This window comes from Ooceraea biroi, chromosome 6 (assembly GCF_003672135.1).
Source record: "Ooceraea biroi isolate clonal line C1 chromosome 6, Obir_v5.4, whole genome shotgun sequence".
In the NCBI taxonomy this organism is placed as follows: domain Eukaryota; kingdom Metazoa; phylum Arthropoda; class Insecta; order Hymenoptera; family Formicidae; genus Ooceraea; species Ooceraea biroi.
In genome coordinates, this window is record NC_039511.1 from 6,791,602 (window position 1) to 6,806,293 (window position 14,692).

The 14,692-nt window shown below is 39.6% G+C and overlaps 1 protein-coding gene across 7 annotated transcripts in view; it reads left to right on the top strand.

The window, feature by feature from the left end:
• Nucleotides 1-14,692, top strand: part of LOC105276776 (ammonium transporter Rh type B) — a 352,615-nt gene that overhangs the window by 151,070 nt on the left and 186,853 nt on the right. For all 7 annotated transcript variants that reach the window (XM_026970179.1, XM_026970180.1, XM_026970178.1 and 4 more), the window contains one exon: nucleotides 5,943-6,093. In XM_026970179.1, coding sequence (XP_026825980.1) covers nucleotides 5,943-6,093 — 151 coding nt within the window. The remainder of the gene's footprint in view (nucleotides 1-5,942; nucleotides 6,094-14,692) is intronic.

Consider the following 14,692-nt stretch of genomic DNA (forward strand, 5'->3'; position numbering starts at 1 on the left):
ATAAGTCAAAAAATACGTAAGAGAAAAAAATTTATTATAGCGTTTCGAAAAGCTCTCGAGCTAAGCTACAAGAATATGTAATAAAAAATAGGGGTTTCCATTTAAGAGTTTTATGTTGACCATGACCGGGCTTTCCAAGGTCATACCAAGGTCAAATAGATATCATCATCTAATAGATTTTTTTAAGCACTATGCTTTTTGTTTGAAATATTTTTCCACTAAATCATTATTTTATAAGATTTTTAACCGTTCCGGAACTTTTTGCCAGCACTGTATATAATATTATATATACAGGGTGTTTCACTCAAAGGTTTAAACCTTCCGCCCACAGGTAGGTCTGGTCACATTAAATAAAAAAGTCCTATACCATTTTGCAATTTATCACGTAAATTTCGGGTTATTAATAAAAGATACTGAGCGAATCAGTACGCACAAGCCAGAGCGAGGCGAGTAAGCGGGTATAACAGGGCTTGCCGCTCGCGCGACGCGATGGCCGCGAGTATCGGATTACAGCGGCAAGCGGCGGCAGACGATACGGCGCGTGGACGATAATTTCTTAGCGTCTTATTGACGTGCGCGAGTTGCCGAGGAAATATTGTCACGCGTTTTTTGTTCTGATATACGTACAGGGTGGGGAAAAATTATTGGTCAAGCTTTCGCCAGTCGATTCTACTCATCGAGATCGCCAACATTGCATCATAAACATGGTACCGCAAAATTAACTTTCAAGGTCATTTTCAATGTCAAATTTTTTTATTAGCTTAGTCGATTCTACTCGTCGAGCTGAACAAAAGTCTCAAAGGAACCATATGCCGGAAATCAATATTTCATAGAGAAATCTTCGTTTGAAATTTTTTTGCCTGAAATTTCAAAAAAATCGATTTTTATGAAGTCAGAAAATAAATCTGATGTTTATAAAGTTCTTAAAATCATGTTCTGAATATCCTGATCATGAGTAGCGAAAATCACCCCCCAAAAATGACCCTGAAAAATTCGTTTTCAAGGTCAAAAATCTGCTTAATCTACTCTTAGCGCTACCCAGGAACAACGACGTGGACGTGGTAGATTTCTGTTCCCTTCGGGGTGACTTGATTACAGTGAGTTCCCCTTGCCTCTCACTTTATCGTCGTCGACGCTACCTACGAACAAACAGAACTGACCCATCGGCCCCAATAGCTCTGAGCAGTTGTGCTTGTCTGCCAGCTTCAATGTGACTACCACCGTTATCAATACAAGCTTGGAGTCTCCCCACCAAATTATCTCACACTCTACGGAGTACAGCTCGATTTCGTGCTAAAGTAGCAACCGCCTCTTCAATGCGATCTCGTAAATCCTGAGCTGTCCTTAAAGCCCAGCTTGACCCATAAACAATGGCTTTCAGAGCTCCCCAGAAATAAAAGTCCAGAGGGTTCAGGTCAGGTGAACGGGCGGGCCATAAGTGTGGCGCAGGATTACGACCGATCCATCGATTTCCAAAAACTCGTTGTAAAAAAGCGCGGACTTGCCTGCCGAAATGCGGTGGAGCACCGTCATGCATAAAAAAAATTCGATTATGGGCATTCCTCGGAACCATACGTCGCAGTCGATTCAGGAGAGTATGACGTAGAAACCGCAAATACTCAACGCTTGACAATCGGTTTGAGAGAAACACAGGAGCAATATAATCATTCCCGAGTATCCCTGCTCAAACATTGACTGAAAAACGGCCCTGCTGAACTCTTTGGACCATTGCGTGTGAATTGCGTCTGCGCCAGATGCGAACAGTTTGCCGGTTCAAAATGGAAGTGCTGGAGAAACTGGATTCATCAGTGAACACTATATTTTTCAGAAAGTGCCGATATCTTCGGATCTTGCGAAGCATCCACCGACAAAAACGAAGACGAGCTGTGCGATCACCAGGTCGTAACTCATGCACTACTTGCACTTTGTAGGGTCGTAGGCCTTCCTCACGGAGAATGCGCAAGACTGTTTTATGATCAACCCGTCTCGCGCGCCTATGCGTCGTGATCCCATGACAGGATAAGTTCGAGCTAGAGCAATCACACGTTCCTCAATTCTCCAAGACACACGAGGACGACCTGCCCTACGGTAGCCAGCACCTGCAAAATTCATTTGCTCCTGATCATGTAATCGTTCATCGAGTCGTTGAAATTCTCGACGATCAGGCACGGACCCTGGACGTAATGGTCTGCCATTAGCTTGGCGTCGCAACCAACTAGCATAAAGGGCTCGTGCTCGTGTGTAATTACCATGAGCACGATTAATTGCTCGAAGCATTAGACGTTGGTCACGCCCATCCCGAACCTCCCGATCACGACCACCACGGCCACCACGTCGAGGCATGCTACAGCAACGTTATTTTTAGAAACAATTTGGTAAAAAATTAAAACAATTTTTTTTAATTTTACACTGAAAATTGATTCAAGATCAGCGGCGGTCTTCTAATAATCACGAAAAAGGTCTGGATATGGATGGAAAGCTTCTTAAGCACAAGTAACGAATGTCTTATGGAGCGATATATTATTCCTCTCCGAGGCAAATGACCGTTGCTTTAAGGAACCAACAGCCGTTGAAATGTTACTGGGTACCAAGATACCCCGAAGGGAACAAAAATCTACCACACGCACTTCGTTGTTCCTGGGTAGCGTTAAGAGTAGATTAAGCAGATTTTACATTCATCACAATTAATTTTACGAAATTGTTTGGCTTCTAAAAACTTCAAACGAAGATTTCTCTATGAAATATTGATTTCCGGCATATGGTCCTTTGAGACTTTTGTTCAGCTCGACGAGTAGAATCGACTAAGCCAATAAAAAATTTGACATTGAAAATGACCTTGAAAGTTAATTTTGCGGCACCATGTTTATGATGCAATGTTGGCGATCTCGACGAGTAGAATCGACTGGCGAAAGCTTGACCAATAATTTTTCCCCACCCTGCACAAGTGTTATTTATTAATATTAATAATATTAATTAATATTAATCATATTTTTTCTGATGTACACACAAGTTTTATTTATTAATAATATTAATTAATATTATTAATATTAATAAATAACAGTTGTACGTATATCAGCACAAAAAATGCGTGACAATACTTCCTCGGCAACTCGCGCGCGTGAATGAGACGCTGAGAAATTATTGTCCACGCGTCGTATCGTCTGCCGCCGCTTGCCGCTGTAATCCGATACTCGCGGCCATCGCGTCGCGCGAGCGGCAAGCCCTGTTATACTCGCCTACTCGTCTCGCTCTGGCTCGCGCGTATTGATTCGCTCAGTATCTTTTATTAATAACTCGAAATTTACGTTATAAATTGCAAAATGGTATAGGACTTTTATATTTAATGTGACCAGATCTACCTGTGGGCAAAAAGTTTAAACCTTTGAGTGAAACACCCTGTATACACGCACGCACGCACACACGCACGCAAGCACGCACGCACGCGCGCGCGCACACGCCCACACACACACACACACACACACACACAAAATATGAGTGAATGAGAGGGGGGAGAGGGAGAGATGCAAATTAATGTTAATATAATGCAAATGGAGGGAGTAATTAAAATATGTATCGTTTTTTGCATAAATTTTATTGACCTTTAAATAATACAAGTTTATTATATTTGTGTCTTTCCTTAGTTTTGACATAATTTGATAGTCTTACTTTAGAATAAAATATGATAATAGCACGCAACAAATTATTTCTATGATTGCTAAAGAAACATTGATCGCTAATATGTTCCTTTACTTTTGCAAATATGTTATCTTCTACAAACTCTTGCATTACTTTGCATGTAAAACTATCTATATTAAAGTATTTGAAAGTTTTATTTGTATATATGATATTACCTATAGCATTTTCAGTTATTTTACAAATATATATGAGATCTTATGATGGATATATTAATGGTCCTTTATTTTTTATATTTACTGAATTGACATGTGCATCTGTTGGTTGGGTAATTATTTAGGGTAAATATACAGGGTGGCCCATTTTAATTTCTACAGTCGATTTTTTAAAAAACTAAAAGAGATACGAAAAAATGTTTCAGACAAAAGTTGCATGTTTTCTCGCGTAGAATCCGAATCCGTAATAAAAAATACCATGTCTCATTAAAAAAAAAATTCAGAATTTTAACTTCCGGTCTGAAATTTTTTTTTAATGAGACATGGTATTTTTTATTACGGATTCGGATTCTACGCGAGAAAACATGCAACTTTTGTCTGAAACATTTTTGCGAAAAATGTCATCTTATGTCCTTAAAATGATCTTCAAGATGAGTTTTGAGGACATTTTAAGGACATAAGATGACATTTTTCGGAAAAATGTTTCAGACAAAAGTTATTTACTTTTCAATGGAGAATAAGAATCTACAATAAAAAGTTGGGGTTTCAATTTAAGAAATTGAAGGTGATCTTCGCGTGACCTTCAAACGACTATTCAAGGTCAAACCAATGGTATTATCTTATGTCCCCCTCGAAATCGTGACATGTCTGTCTGAAACATTTTTTCGTATCTCTTTTAGTTTTTTAAAAAATCGACTGTATAAATTAAAATGGGCCACCCTGTATATTTACAGAATAGTAATAAAACAAAAGTCTTATATTTTTGACCGTATATTGTTTATATGTATATGTAAATATATATATATATATTTACAGAATAGTAATAAAACAAAAGTCTTATATTTTTGACCGTATATTGTTTTATTGTGTGTATGTGTGTGTGTGTGTGTGTGTGTGTGTGTATGCCAAATATATCCGAATCGTACTTAAGGAAATAGCCGAGTTCGCCTGTTGTTTCCCCTTAACGCGTTGTCATGTACCCCGCGAGCGTATGCTCCATCTATCTTCTTCCTATGTCTATGAGTTAACTATGGATTTCATTATATTTAGTTTTGCTTTTTTATGTACTTGGCGTATTTTTTTAACTTTGTAAGGTTTGTTTTAGAGGTATTCATCATTTCTGATTTTTTGTAGTTAATAACAGATGGGCTAAATTCACACGATTAACAGATTCATTGCGAATATACAAAAATTATTGTAAACTATAATAGGTATCAAATATAGTATAGTTTGTTCCACCAGGAAAATTCACAGTAACAATTATTTCTTTGACGATACCACTGGCAACTTCATTAATTCAAAAAACGACGTTTCGACCAGAATTTCTGGCCCTCTTCAGGTATGAAATACATTAATAATTACAATGTCATTATCCTAAAATGAACACCATAATAAATACATACTGGTAACTGGTCGGTGGTCAGTAGACATAGAGTATCTCTGTTCCATGATTTCGAGTGGTCAAGGGTGGATATTTTGCATCGAGAACAGCATTTGCGTAAACGGGAAGTAGCGGAAATGATTTTCATCAAAAGACATTGTAACGCAATCAATCTACAAAAGGACATCGAAAACTTGCCATGTGTTTATGATCCAATACTGAATAATATTTAGGTTTTGTCTCCTCGAACATCATTGGTATGTTAGTCACCATCTCGTACGGACGTACTTTTGTACCAGTCCATCTGTCATCGTTCGATATAATGTAAAATGTCTTTTCTTGGTAGTAAGTTGTCTTTTATTTATTTAGTTTACTTGTAATATTATATAATGTATTTATTATGGTGTTCATTTTAGGATAATGACATTGTAATTATAATTGTATTTCATACCTGAAGAGGGCCAGAAATTCTGGTCGAAACGTCGTTTTTTGAATTAATAAAGTTGCCAGTGGTGTCGTCAAAGAAATAATTGTTATAATAGTTATATTTATATAAATATAAAATAGAAATATAAAATAGAATATACAAATAACTATAAAAGTATATAAAATTTATATAAATATAAAATAGAATATTTGAACATTAATGAATTAATAATGCAATTATTGTATTATTAATCATTTCTCTGTATATTGTTTTGGTTCTATTTTAGCCTTCTTAATGCTGATGTTGCTGTTGCTACTCCACTTATCTCGATGGGAGCGCTTTTGGGTAAAGTGACTTATATACAATTACTGTTTATTGGTACAGTGGAGTTGATCATGTTCACCGTTAATAAATACGTGGGAGAACATCTGTTTATGGTGAGTTTACCTCATGTTTTGAATATATGCATGAAAAAAATAGATTGTATTTTATATTAAGGGGATCCTTGAGTTGCTAGTGAAACAGTGTTGCCATTTGCACAAAAATGATAATTAAAATGCTTAATATAAAAATTTGGCAAGTTGTACGCACAAAATTTCACCCATCCACACTCGGGACAAAATAAAAGAATATAATGAAGCTTTTCAAAGTGACTTTAGAAGCGTAATAAAAGAGAACGGTTTATTCTCCTTACGATAAGTTTCCTAACTTGTTTTATCACAAATATGATTTATTTCAAGATGTTTCATCCTTACAAATCGTTAAACGATCGCGAAGCGAATGTTCTACCTTAGCGTGTGCTGGTGAAACAGATAGGGCAGCCGGCAAAGTAAATAAGAATCGGAAATATAAAACACTATAGCGTGAGTAGGATAGCGAGGCGGATTCTGAACCAGAGACTCTGAGGAGCTGACGTCACTGGACCAGAGGTCTGACGTCACGTGCGGAGGGGAGTGGCATCTCGGATCGTGACATTTGCGCTGACCTAACTCGCGGAAGGGGAGGGAAATCACATCTTGGATCGCGGCATTTTCCCTGGAGAGGAGAGGGGGACATATCTGGGACCGTAGCATTTTTGCCGACCTGGCCCGCGGGGACGGAGGGGGTCCACATGCGTGATGTAATTGATACTTCCTCCGTTGTCACACGTCGCGACATGTTTCTCGGCGAAAAATTATAAATGCAAGGGGAGAGGGGATATTCCAAAACACGAGCAGCGACGCCCAGCTGCTATAAAAGTCGCTGATTTTTCAATTCGATATCTACTCTCCCCAAGAGAGGACTGTCTGTCTGACTGTCGTGGGCGCGGCCCTTAGCGTGCACGAAGAGGAAGTTAAACAATTGTATTTAATCTAAAGAGAGAATGTTAAGAAATTAGTTCAGTCTGGTGCGAGCAACCGAGCTATTCGGACGTGTCTGAATTTAGTCCGCGAGTGCCCTTCCAGTGTTAGTGTTTACAGTAGTCACTCATATAAGAACCTAACGCTATACACTAGCTATCCCGCATAGCTATTGCTATTAACATAATCTCTGAGTACAGGGATTCGTCACCCGAACACACTGTCATAACGTCCAACGTCGATCAAGCTAAAAAAAGGAAACATGCATAATACATATGCATCTGCTACTACTAATAACATCTTCCTCAAAAAAGAATAAGCTATTATAATAGACGCAATAGAAGGAACGCAAATCAAGGACTATGCCAATGCTGTCGCCAAACTTCTAGGATCCAACGCTATACAATTCATATCCACATATCCAATGGAAGAATTTGTCTATACTTAGACTCCAAACAGACAGTTGATACGCTCGTAAACAAGCATAAATGGTAATTATATAGTTTAACGGAGCACCCTCGGATAACCTTAACCTTGACATATATTATAAAGGTCACTCTCCTGAGTGACCTTCAAAAGGTTTTAGCCGTCGCTCATTGTTTATTAAAAAGTTATAAACAAACTAAATTCAGTGATTTCGTATGGATCTTCGACTTTTCACACGAAGCAAGGACTTGAAGTTGACATATATTACACAGATCGCCTCACCAAGTAACATGCAGGTTTCATCTGTTGCTCGTTGTTTGTTAAAAAGTTATTAACCAAAAAAGTATCACGCATAGTTTTCAGTCCGCTTTGCGGGAGGGCGGGAGGGGAGGAGCAAAGCCCCTCCCCCCGCTGGGATACGTGTCTGAACGTCTTCTATTATAGTATAAAACAATCGTGTATCACACTGAAATTTGTTACACTGGCCACGGCGGGGGGAGGGGCTTTGCCCCTGCCCCCCCGCGAAGCGGACTGAAAACTATGCGTGATACTTTTTTGGTTAATAACTTTTTAATAAACAACGAGCAACAGATGAACCCTTCTGCATGTTACTTGGTGGAAAATCCATACGAAACCACTAAATTAATTTTGTTAATAACTTTTTAATGAACACGAGCGCTGGGTAAAACCTTTTGAAGGTCACTCAGGAGAGTGACCGTTATAACATATGTCAAGGTCAAGGTCATCGGAGATGCCTCCTTTTCTTCAGGTTTACCCACTTCTTTTGTTTACAACTTTTTAATAAACAACGAGCGACGGCTAAAACCTTTTGAAGGTCACTCAGGAGGGTGACCTTTATAATATATGTCAAGGTCTAGGTCATCCGAGGATGCTCCGTTAAACTATATAATTACTGCACAAATCAATACATATAAACAACACCAAAACGAAATCAGACCACTAATAGTACCATCACAAAGACTGATATTATCCAATGTGTCTCCAACAATTCCTCATGATATCGTCGAAAACATCTTCAAAACTAAGAACATCAAAACCACGTCCAGACTATCCTTTTTCAGAGCAGAATTACAAGAACCTGGTTTCTCCCACATCTTAAGTTTTAGGCACCAAATATTCATAAACCCTGATGACCTTTCAAAAATCCCAGAATCCTTTTTAGTTACCTACAATGATACGCAATACAGAATATTCGTAACGACTGATAAGCTGAACTGCTTTCAATGCAATCAAGAAGGTCACATAGCAAGATCATGCCCCCATAACGTACATGACACCAACCCTTCGCAAACAGAAACCAATCCTAAAGAAATGGAAACACAAAAACACTCAAACAACTCACATAAGATCCAGTAAGAATGAAACGGAGAAGCACAATCTACAGACGCAATACACACAAAAATCCAGAAGAACTCATTCTACAGTAAGCTCTAATGTAAGCCCTTCCCAGAATTCTTCATCTTTATTCGTTAACCCTGCTACGTTCCAAAAAGCTATCTCATATACACTCTTCTCTTTTTTGTCTCTACCTATTTTCTTTTTTCCCCAGCTATTTTGTTTCCTACCCCCTATTTCCCTCTCTCCTCTTCCCCCCTCTCTAACTTCTCCTTACTTCTCTCTTCTCTTTGTTTTCCTCTCCCATCTTTCAATATTTCTTCTTCCTCATCCCAGAGCCACCATTTACCCTCTATCCAAATCCTGCCGTATCCTAATTTTACATGCTTCCCCGTTCTTTCTTCTTCCCATGCTATCTGCCGTAACTTCCATTTCATCTTCCTCTCCTTAAAAGTTTGATCTTCCTCAATCAAAATTTCCTTCCCTCTAAGTTTCCTTTTATTTTTTAAAATCTTTTTTCTATTCTCCTCCGTCCTTAATTTTATTATCATCATCTCTCCTTTCTCTTCTCTTTCTGCCTTTACTCTTCTAATTTCCTCTATTTCCATATCTACTTCTATTTCTTTTCCTATTTCCTTCAGTTCCTCCCGAATATCCTCCTCTTCTTTCTTTATCCCTTTGATTATCAAATTTCTCTTTCTCCTATCCCTTTCCTCTCTTTCTCTCTCCCTTTCCATCCTCTTTAATCTCTCCTCTAATTCCTTTATTCCTCCTTCTCTGCTTTCTTCCAATTTTTCTATTCTTTCCTCCAAATCCTTTTCTTTTTTTCTATCCCTTTTGTTTACTCTCTTTTCTAAACTTCCTATCCTTTTTATCATTTCTCCTCTTTCTTCTTCCCATCTCTCTTCTTTCATCCTCAATTCCTCCTTCATTCTCTCTAATTCCCTCCTTATTTCCCCTAAACCCCCTTTTTACTTCTTCTCTAATTTCTCTTCCCTCAATTCTCATTTCTCTAATTTCCTTTAGAATTAACCCCCAATTCCCTTCCTCCCCTTCGCTTCCTTTCACCGGTGACCTCAATATCTTTTTACTTTTAGCAAAAATCCCGTCTTCACCCTTCCTCTCTTCTCCTGAATCCTCTCTCTTTCTTTTCAGCCATTCTTCCATGTCTCCTATACTTCCCTGCCTCTCTCTCCCCAGCTTAATCCCCTGACTCCATTTTCCTTTCTTTCCCTCTTTATTCTCTTTCTCTTCTTCTCTTTTCCTATCCTCTACTATCGCCACCTGTCGGTACCCGTCTCAACCCCGTCTGCCTTGAGTCACTAGATACTCTTTTCCACTATTCCCTCTATTCACCTTTTAATCTATGCTTTCAAACCGCCTTTCCTCTAACCTCTATTCTTCCTATGTCCCCTTTCCTCCCTTTTATTCCCTCCTCTGTTCTCCGCTCTTTCCTTCCCACACTCTCTCATCTCTGTCACCTCTATCTCCACTTATTCACGCACTCTTTCCTCTGCTCCTTCTCTCTTATTCTTCTAACGCTACTTTTCCTGTATACCGCTTGTACACACGTCAACATTCTCTCGCTATGGAAGCGGGATATTATGATTTTAAGTGAAACATGGGTTGGGGAGAAAGGATGGGAGAGAATAAGAAATAAGTTGCCGAAGGGTTATATATGGGAAACACAATGGGCGGAGAAGTAGAACAAAAAGGGTAGGGCGATGGGGGGGAATGATGATGGGGATACGAACAAATTTAAAAATAGAAGAACAAAGAAGGGAGAGGAATATAGAGGGAATTTTGACGAGAAAGGTATGGCTGGATGGAAATGGTGGAGAATAATAGGGTTATATGTTAACAATGACTTAGAATAGAAGTTAGAAGAATTAAAGGAATAGGTAGAAGAAAAGGAAGGAGTAAGGGTATTGATAGGAGAAGATTTTAACGTGAGGACTGGAAGAGAAGGGGGAGTAATGACAGAGGAGGAGGAGGAAGAAGAGGGAGAAAAGAGTAGAAAATCGAAGGATAAGAAAGTGAACGGAGAAGGTTATGTAACTTTTTGTTGGGACAGGGGTGATCAATATTAAATGGGAATATTAAAGAGGATGAAGAGGTGGAACTAACCTATTCCGGGGGGAGAGGAGAATCAGTAATAGATTACGTGATAGGGGAGGAGAGGACAAGAGATAGAGTAGAAAGAATGAAGGTAGAGGCGGAAATAGATTCAGATCATCAGCCGGTGACGGTGTGGATAAAAGGAAAGGAAGTGAGAAAGAAGGCAAGGATTGGGGGGAAAGATGGAAAAAGAAGAAGGGGATATGGACAGAGGAAGGAAGAGAGGAATTTGTGAAATGGTTTAGTGAAGGAGTGGAGCAGAGAGAGGGAATAGAAGAGGAATGGGAAGAGTTGAAGAATAGAATAGAAGGAGCTCTAAGGAAGGTGGGAAAGAAAGAAGATAGCGAAGCAGGGAAGGAATGGTGGGATGAGGAATGTAGGAAAGAGAAAGAGAGAGTGAGAAGGGAGTTGAGAAGATGGAGAAGGGAAGGAGGAAATGGGAATAATTATAGAGAAGAAAGACTGAGATATAAGAAACTATGTGAGGAAAAGAAAGAGGGAGAGAGAAAGAGATGAGAAAGGGAGGTAAAAGAAGCAAAGACGGAAGGACAGATCTGGAGAATAGTGAACAGAGGGAGGAGAAAAAGAAAAAGAGTAAATGAGGGAAAAGAGATGGAGAGATGGGATGAATACTTCAGAGGGATGCTAGGAGGAGTAGAATGGAGAGCAATAGGAGGATTAGGAGGGGGAGGCATAGAGGATGAGGAAGAGGAGATAAGCAGGGAGGAAATTAGGAGAATGATAACAAGGTTGAAAGATGGGAAAGCAATGAGATGGGATTCCAAATGAAATCTGGAAGTATGGGGGAAGAGAGGTAGAGGATTGGTTATGGAGGATATGTAGGAAGGTATGGAGAGGAGAAGAATGGCTGAAAGAATGGAGGGAGGGGGTTATAGTACCAATAATGAAAAAAGGAAATGAGGAGAAGGTAGAAGATTACAGGGGGGTAACTTTAAAACAGACAACATATAGGGTGTATACGGCAATATTGGCAGAAAGATTGAAGAAGGAGATGGAGACAAAAGTCATATTACTGCCGAGTCAAACGGGATTCAGGAGGGGAATAGGAACGATAGATAATATCTATGTACTGAATTACCTAATTAATAGACAGATAAGTAAGAAGAAAGGGGGGATGGTGGTCATGTTCTTAGATCTGAAAGCAGCGTTTGACTCGGTGAACAGAAAGACGCTGATAGAAACGATTAGGAAAAAGGAGGTAAGAGAGGGATTAGTAAGGAGATGTGAGGAAGTGTTGAGAGAGACGGTGAGTAAGGTGAGGGTGGGAGAAGAGGAAGGAGAGTTTATGGATGGCGAAAGGGGTTAAACAGGGGTGTCCGTTAAGTCCAGACATGTTAATAGCATTATTAACGGATGTAGATAAAGAATTGAAGAAAGGAGGATGGGGAGGGGTTAAGTTAGTAGAGAAAAAAGTATACACCTTGTCATACGCAGATGACATGGCGATGTTAGCGGAGGATGAGGAGGGAATGAAGGGTATGATAGGAAAGATGGAAAGATATTTGGATAAAAAAGGTATGGAAGTAAATACCGAAAAAACGAAGGTAATGAGATGTAGGAAGGGAGGAGGGAGATGGAGTAAGGTGAGATGGAGATGGAAAGGGAAGGAATTGGAGGAGGTAAGCGAATACAGATATTTGGAATATCTGATAAAAAGAAATGGAAAACAGGATGCTCAAATTAGGGAAAGAGTGAAGAAGGGAGCAGTGATTTTAGGAAAAATATTGGGTTTGGGAAAAAGAATGTTTAAAGGAGACTGAGGAAAAAGAATCCGGTTATTCTATAGATTGGTATGGTCGGTAATTAGTTACGGAATGGAAGTATGGGGGTGGAAGGAGAGGGAGAAGGTGGAGAAGTTACAGGAAAGATACTTGAGGTGGTTATTGGGAGTGGATAGATATACACCGGGATATTTAGTCAGGGAGGAAGTACAGAGAGACTTATTAAAGGGGAGGGCAAATATGAGGGCATGGAATTATGAAAAAAAGCTAGAAGAGGGAGAAGGAGGGGAATTGGCAAGAGAGTGTTGGAAGGAGATGAAGAAGAGAACAAGAGAGGGAAGGGCGTTAACAGGATGGGAAACAGAAAGGAAAGAGTGTTTGAAAGGGAAGGGGTGGAGAATCGAAGAGGTGGAAGAACTAAGGGAGAAGGGACAATTAAGGGGGGAAGATATATGAGAGAGAAAGAAAATTACAGAGGGAAGAAAGATGGGAAAAGATAAGAAAATCAAGGTATAGCAAGTGGTATGGGTGGATAAAAGGGGAAGGGATACCTGGGTATTTAAAAAAGGGATGGGGAGAAAGCAGGTGACAAAGAGTGGCAAAATTTAGGTTGGGAAATGGGATGCGCGGGGGGAGATAATGGGAGGAGGAAAGGATGAGAGATTGCAGGATATGTGGAGGGAGAGAGGAGACATGGGAGCATGTTTGGGAGGAATGCACAGATTGGGGAAAGAGGGGAACGTGGCAGGAAAGAGTTTTTGAGGTGTCGGGGCAGGAGGGAGAGGGAGAGAAATGGTTAAGGGAATTGGAGGAATTGAGGGAAGAAAAGGTGAATGAATGGAAGAGTGAGAGAGAATGGAAGGATGATGAATGAGTGAAGATTTAAAATTATAAACAGAAGAGGAAGTCCCTAGAATAGGGCGATATAGAATAGGTGAGAAAAGAAAGATAGGAGACGTGTGTGTGTGTGTGTGTGTGTGCGCGTGCGTAGATAGGTTAGCTGAAAGATAGGTTAGTGGATAAGAAAGACGAAAGATGTAAATTGATTGATTGTATAATATATGTATATGTAAATACTTCAATAAATTTTTAATCGACTTCTTCGGCATATCCTGATATTAAGATAAATTTTCAATGTACTGCGTGCTAACTAACGCTAGACTTGAAAACCGCAGTATTTCCTATAGAGAGTGAGATTTTACTTCAACATATAGGAATATAATTTTTTTTTGCTGTGAAAAATATATCCCCATGACCAGGATTCGAACCTGGATCTCCCGTATACCGTGCGGGCGTCTTACCAGTTCGACTACCGGGGCATGTGGAGATACTTCTCACAACAAACCTAATAAACACCTCCGTTGCGTCGTGGTGAGATAATAACTGAAATAATATTCTAATCGCCGAGCAACAAGCCCGTACGGTATACAGGAGATCCAGGTTCGAATCTTGGTCATAGGGATATATTTTTCACAGCAAAAAAAAATTATATTCCTATATGTTGGAGTAAAATCTCACTCTCTATAGGAAATACTGCGGTTTTCAAGTCTAGCGTTAGTTAGCACGCAGTACATTGAAAATTTATCTTAACATCAGGATATGCCGAAGAAGTCGATTAAAAATTTATTGAAGTATATTACTTGCTCGGCAATTAGAATATTATTTCAGTTATATATGTAAATGTTAAAGATGTGACGGCGTGCAATATTTGTAACCCCAAGGGGAATTCAATAAATATTGTTACGTCCGGCCGAATCCGCTCGGCACGCACTAGCACGTCACGATCACCGGCACTCGCACGCTCGTGGGAATAAGAGGCACACGTACAAAAACAACAAGCTTTATTCCTGCAGCAGGACTATTATAGTCTTATAATTAATCGGAGTAATTCACGACACGTCCAGCTGTCATCAAAGTCCAGCTTCGACTCCCTCGCGCTTGTCTGTTATACCGTCGCCCGGAGATCGCACCGTCTTCTTTCGATATCGATCGCCGATCGCCGGATGCTTCGCTCGGCACGGGCGCAACATTATATACATATGCATATAACAGTA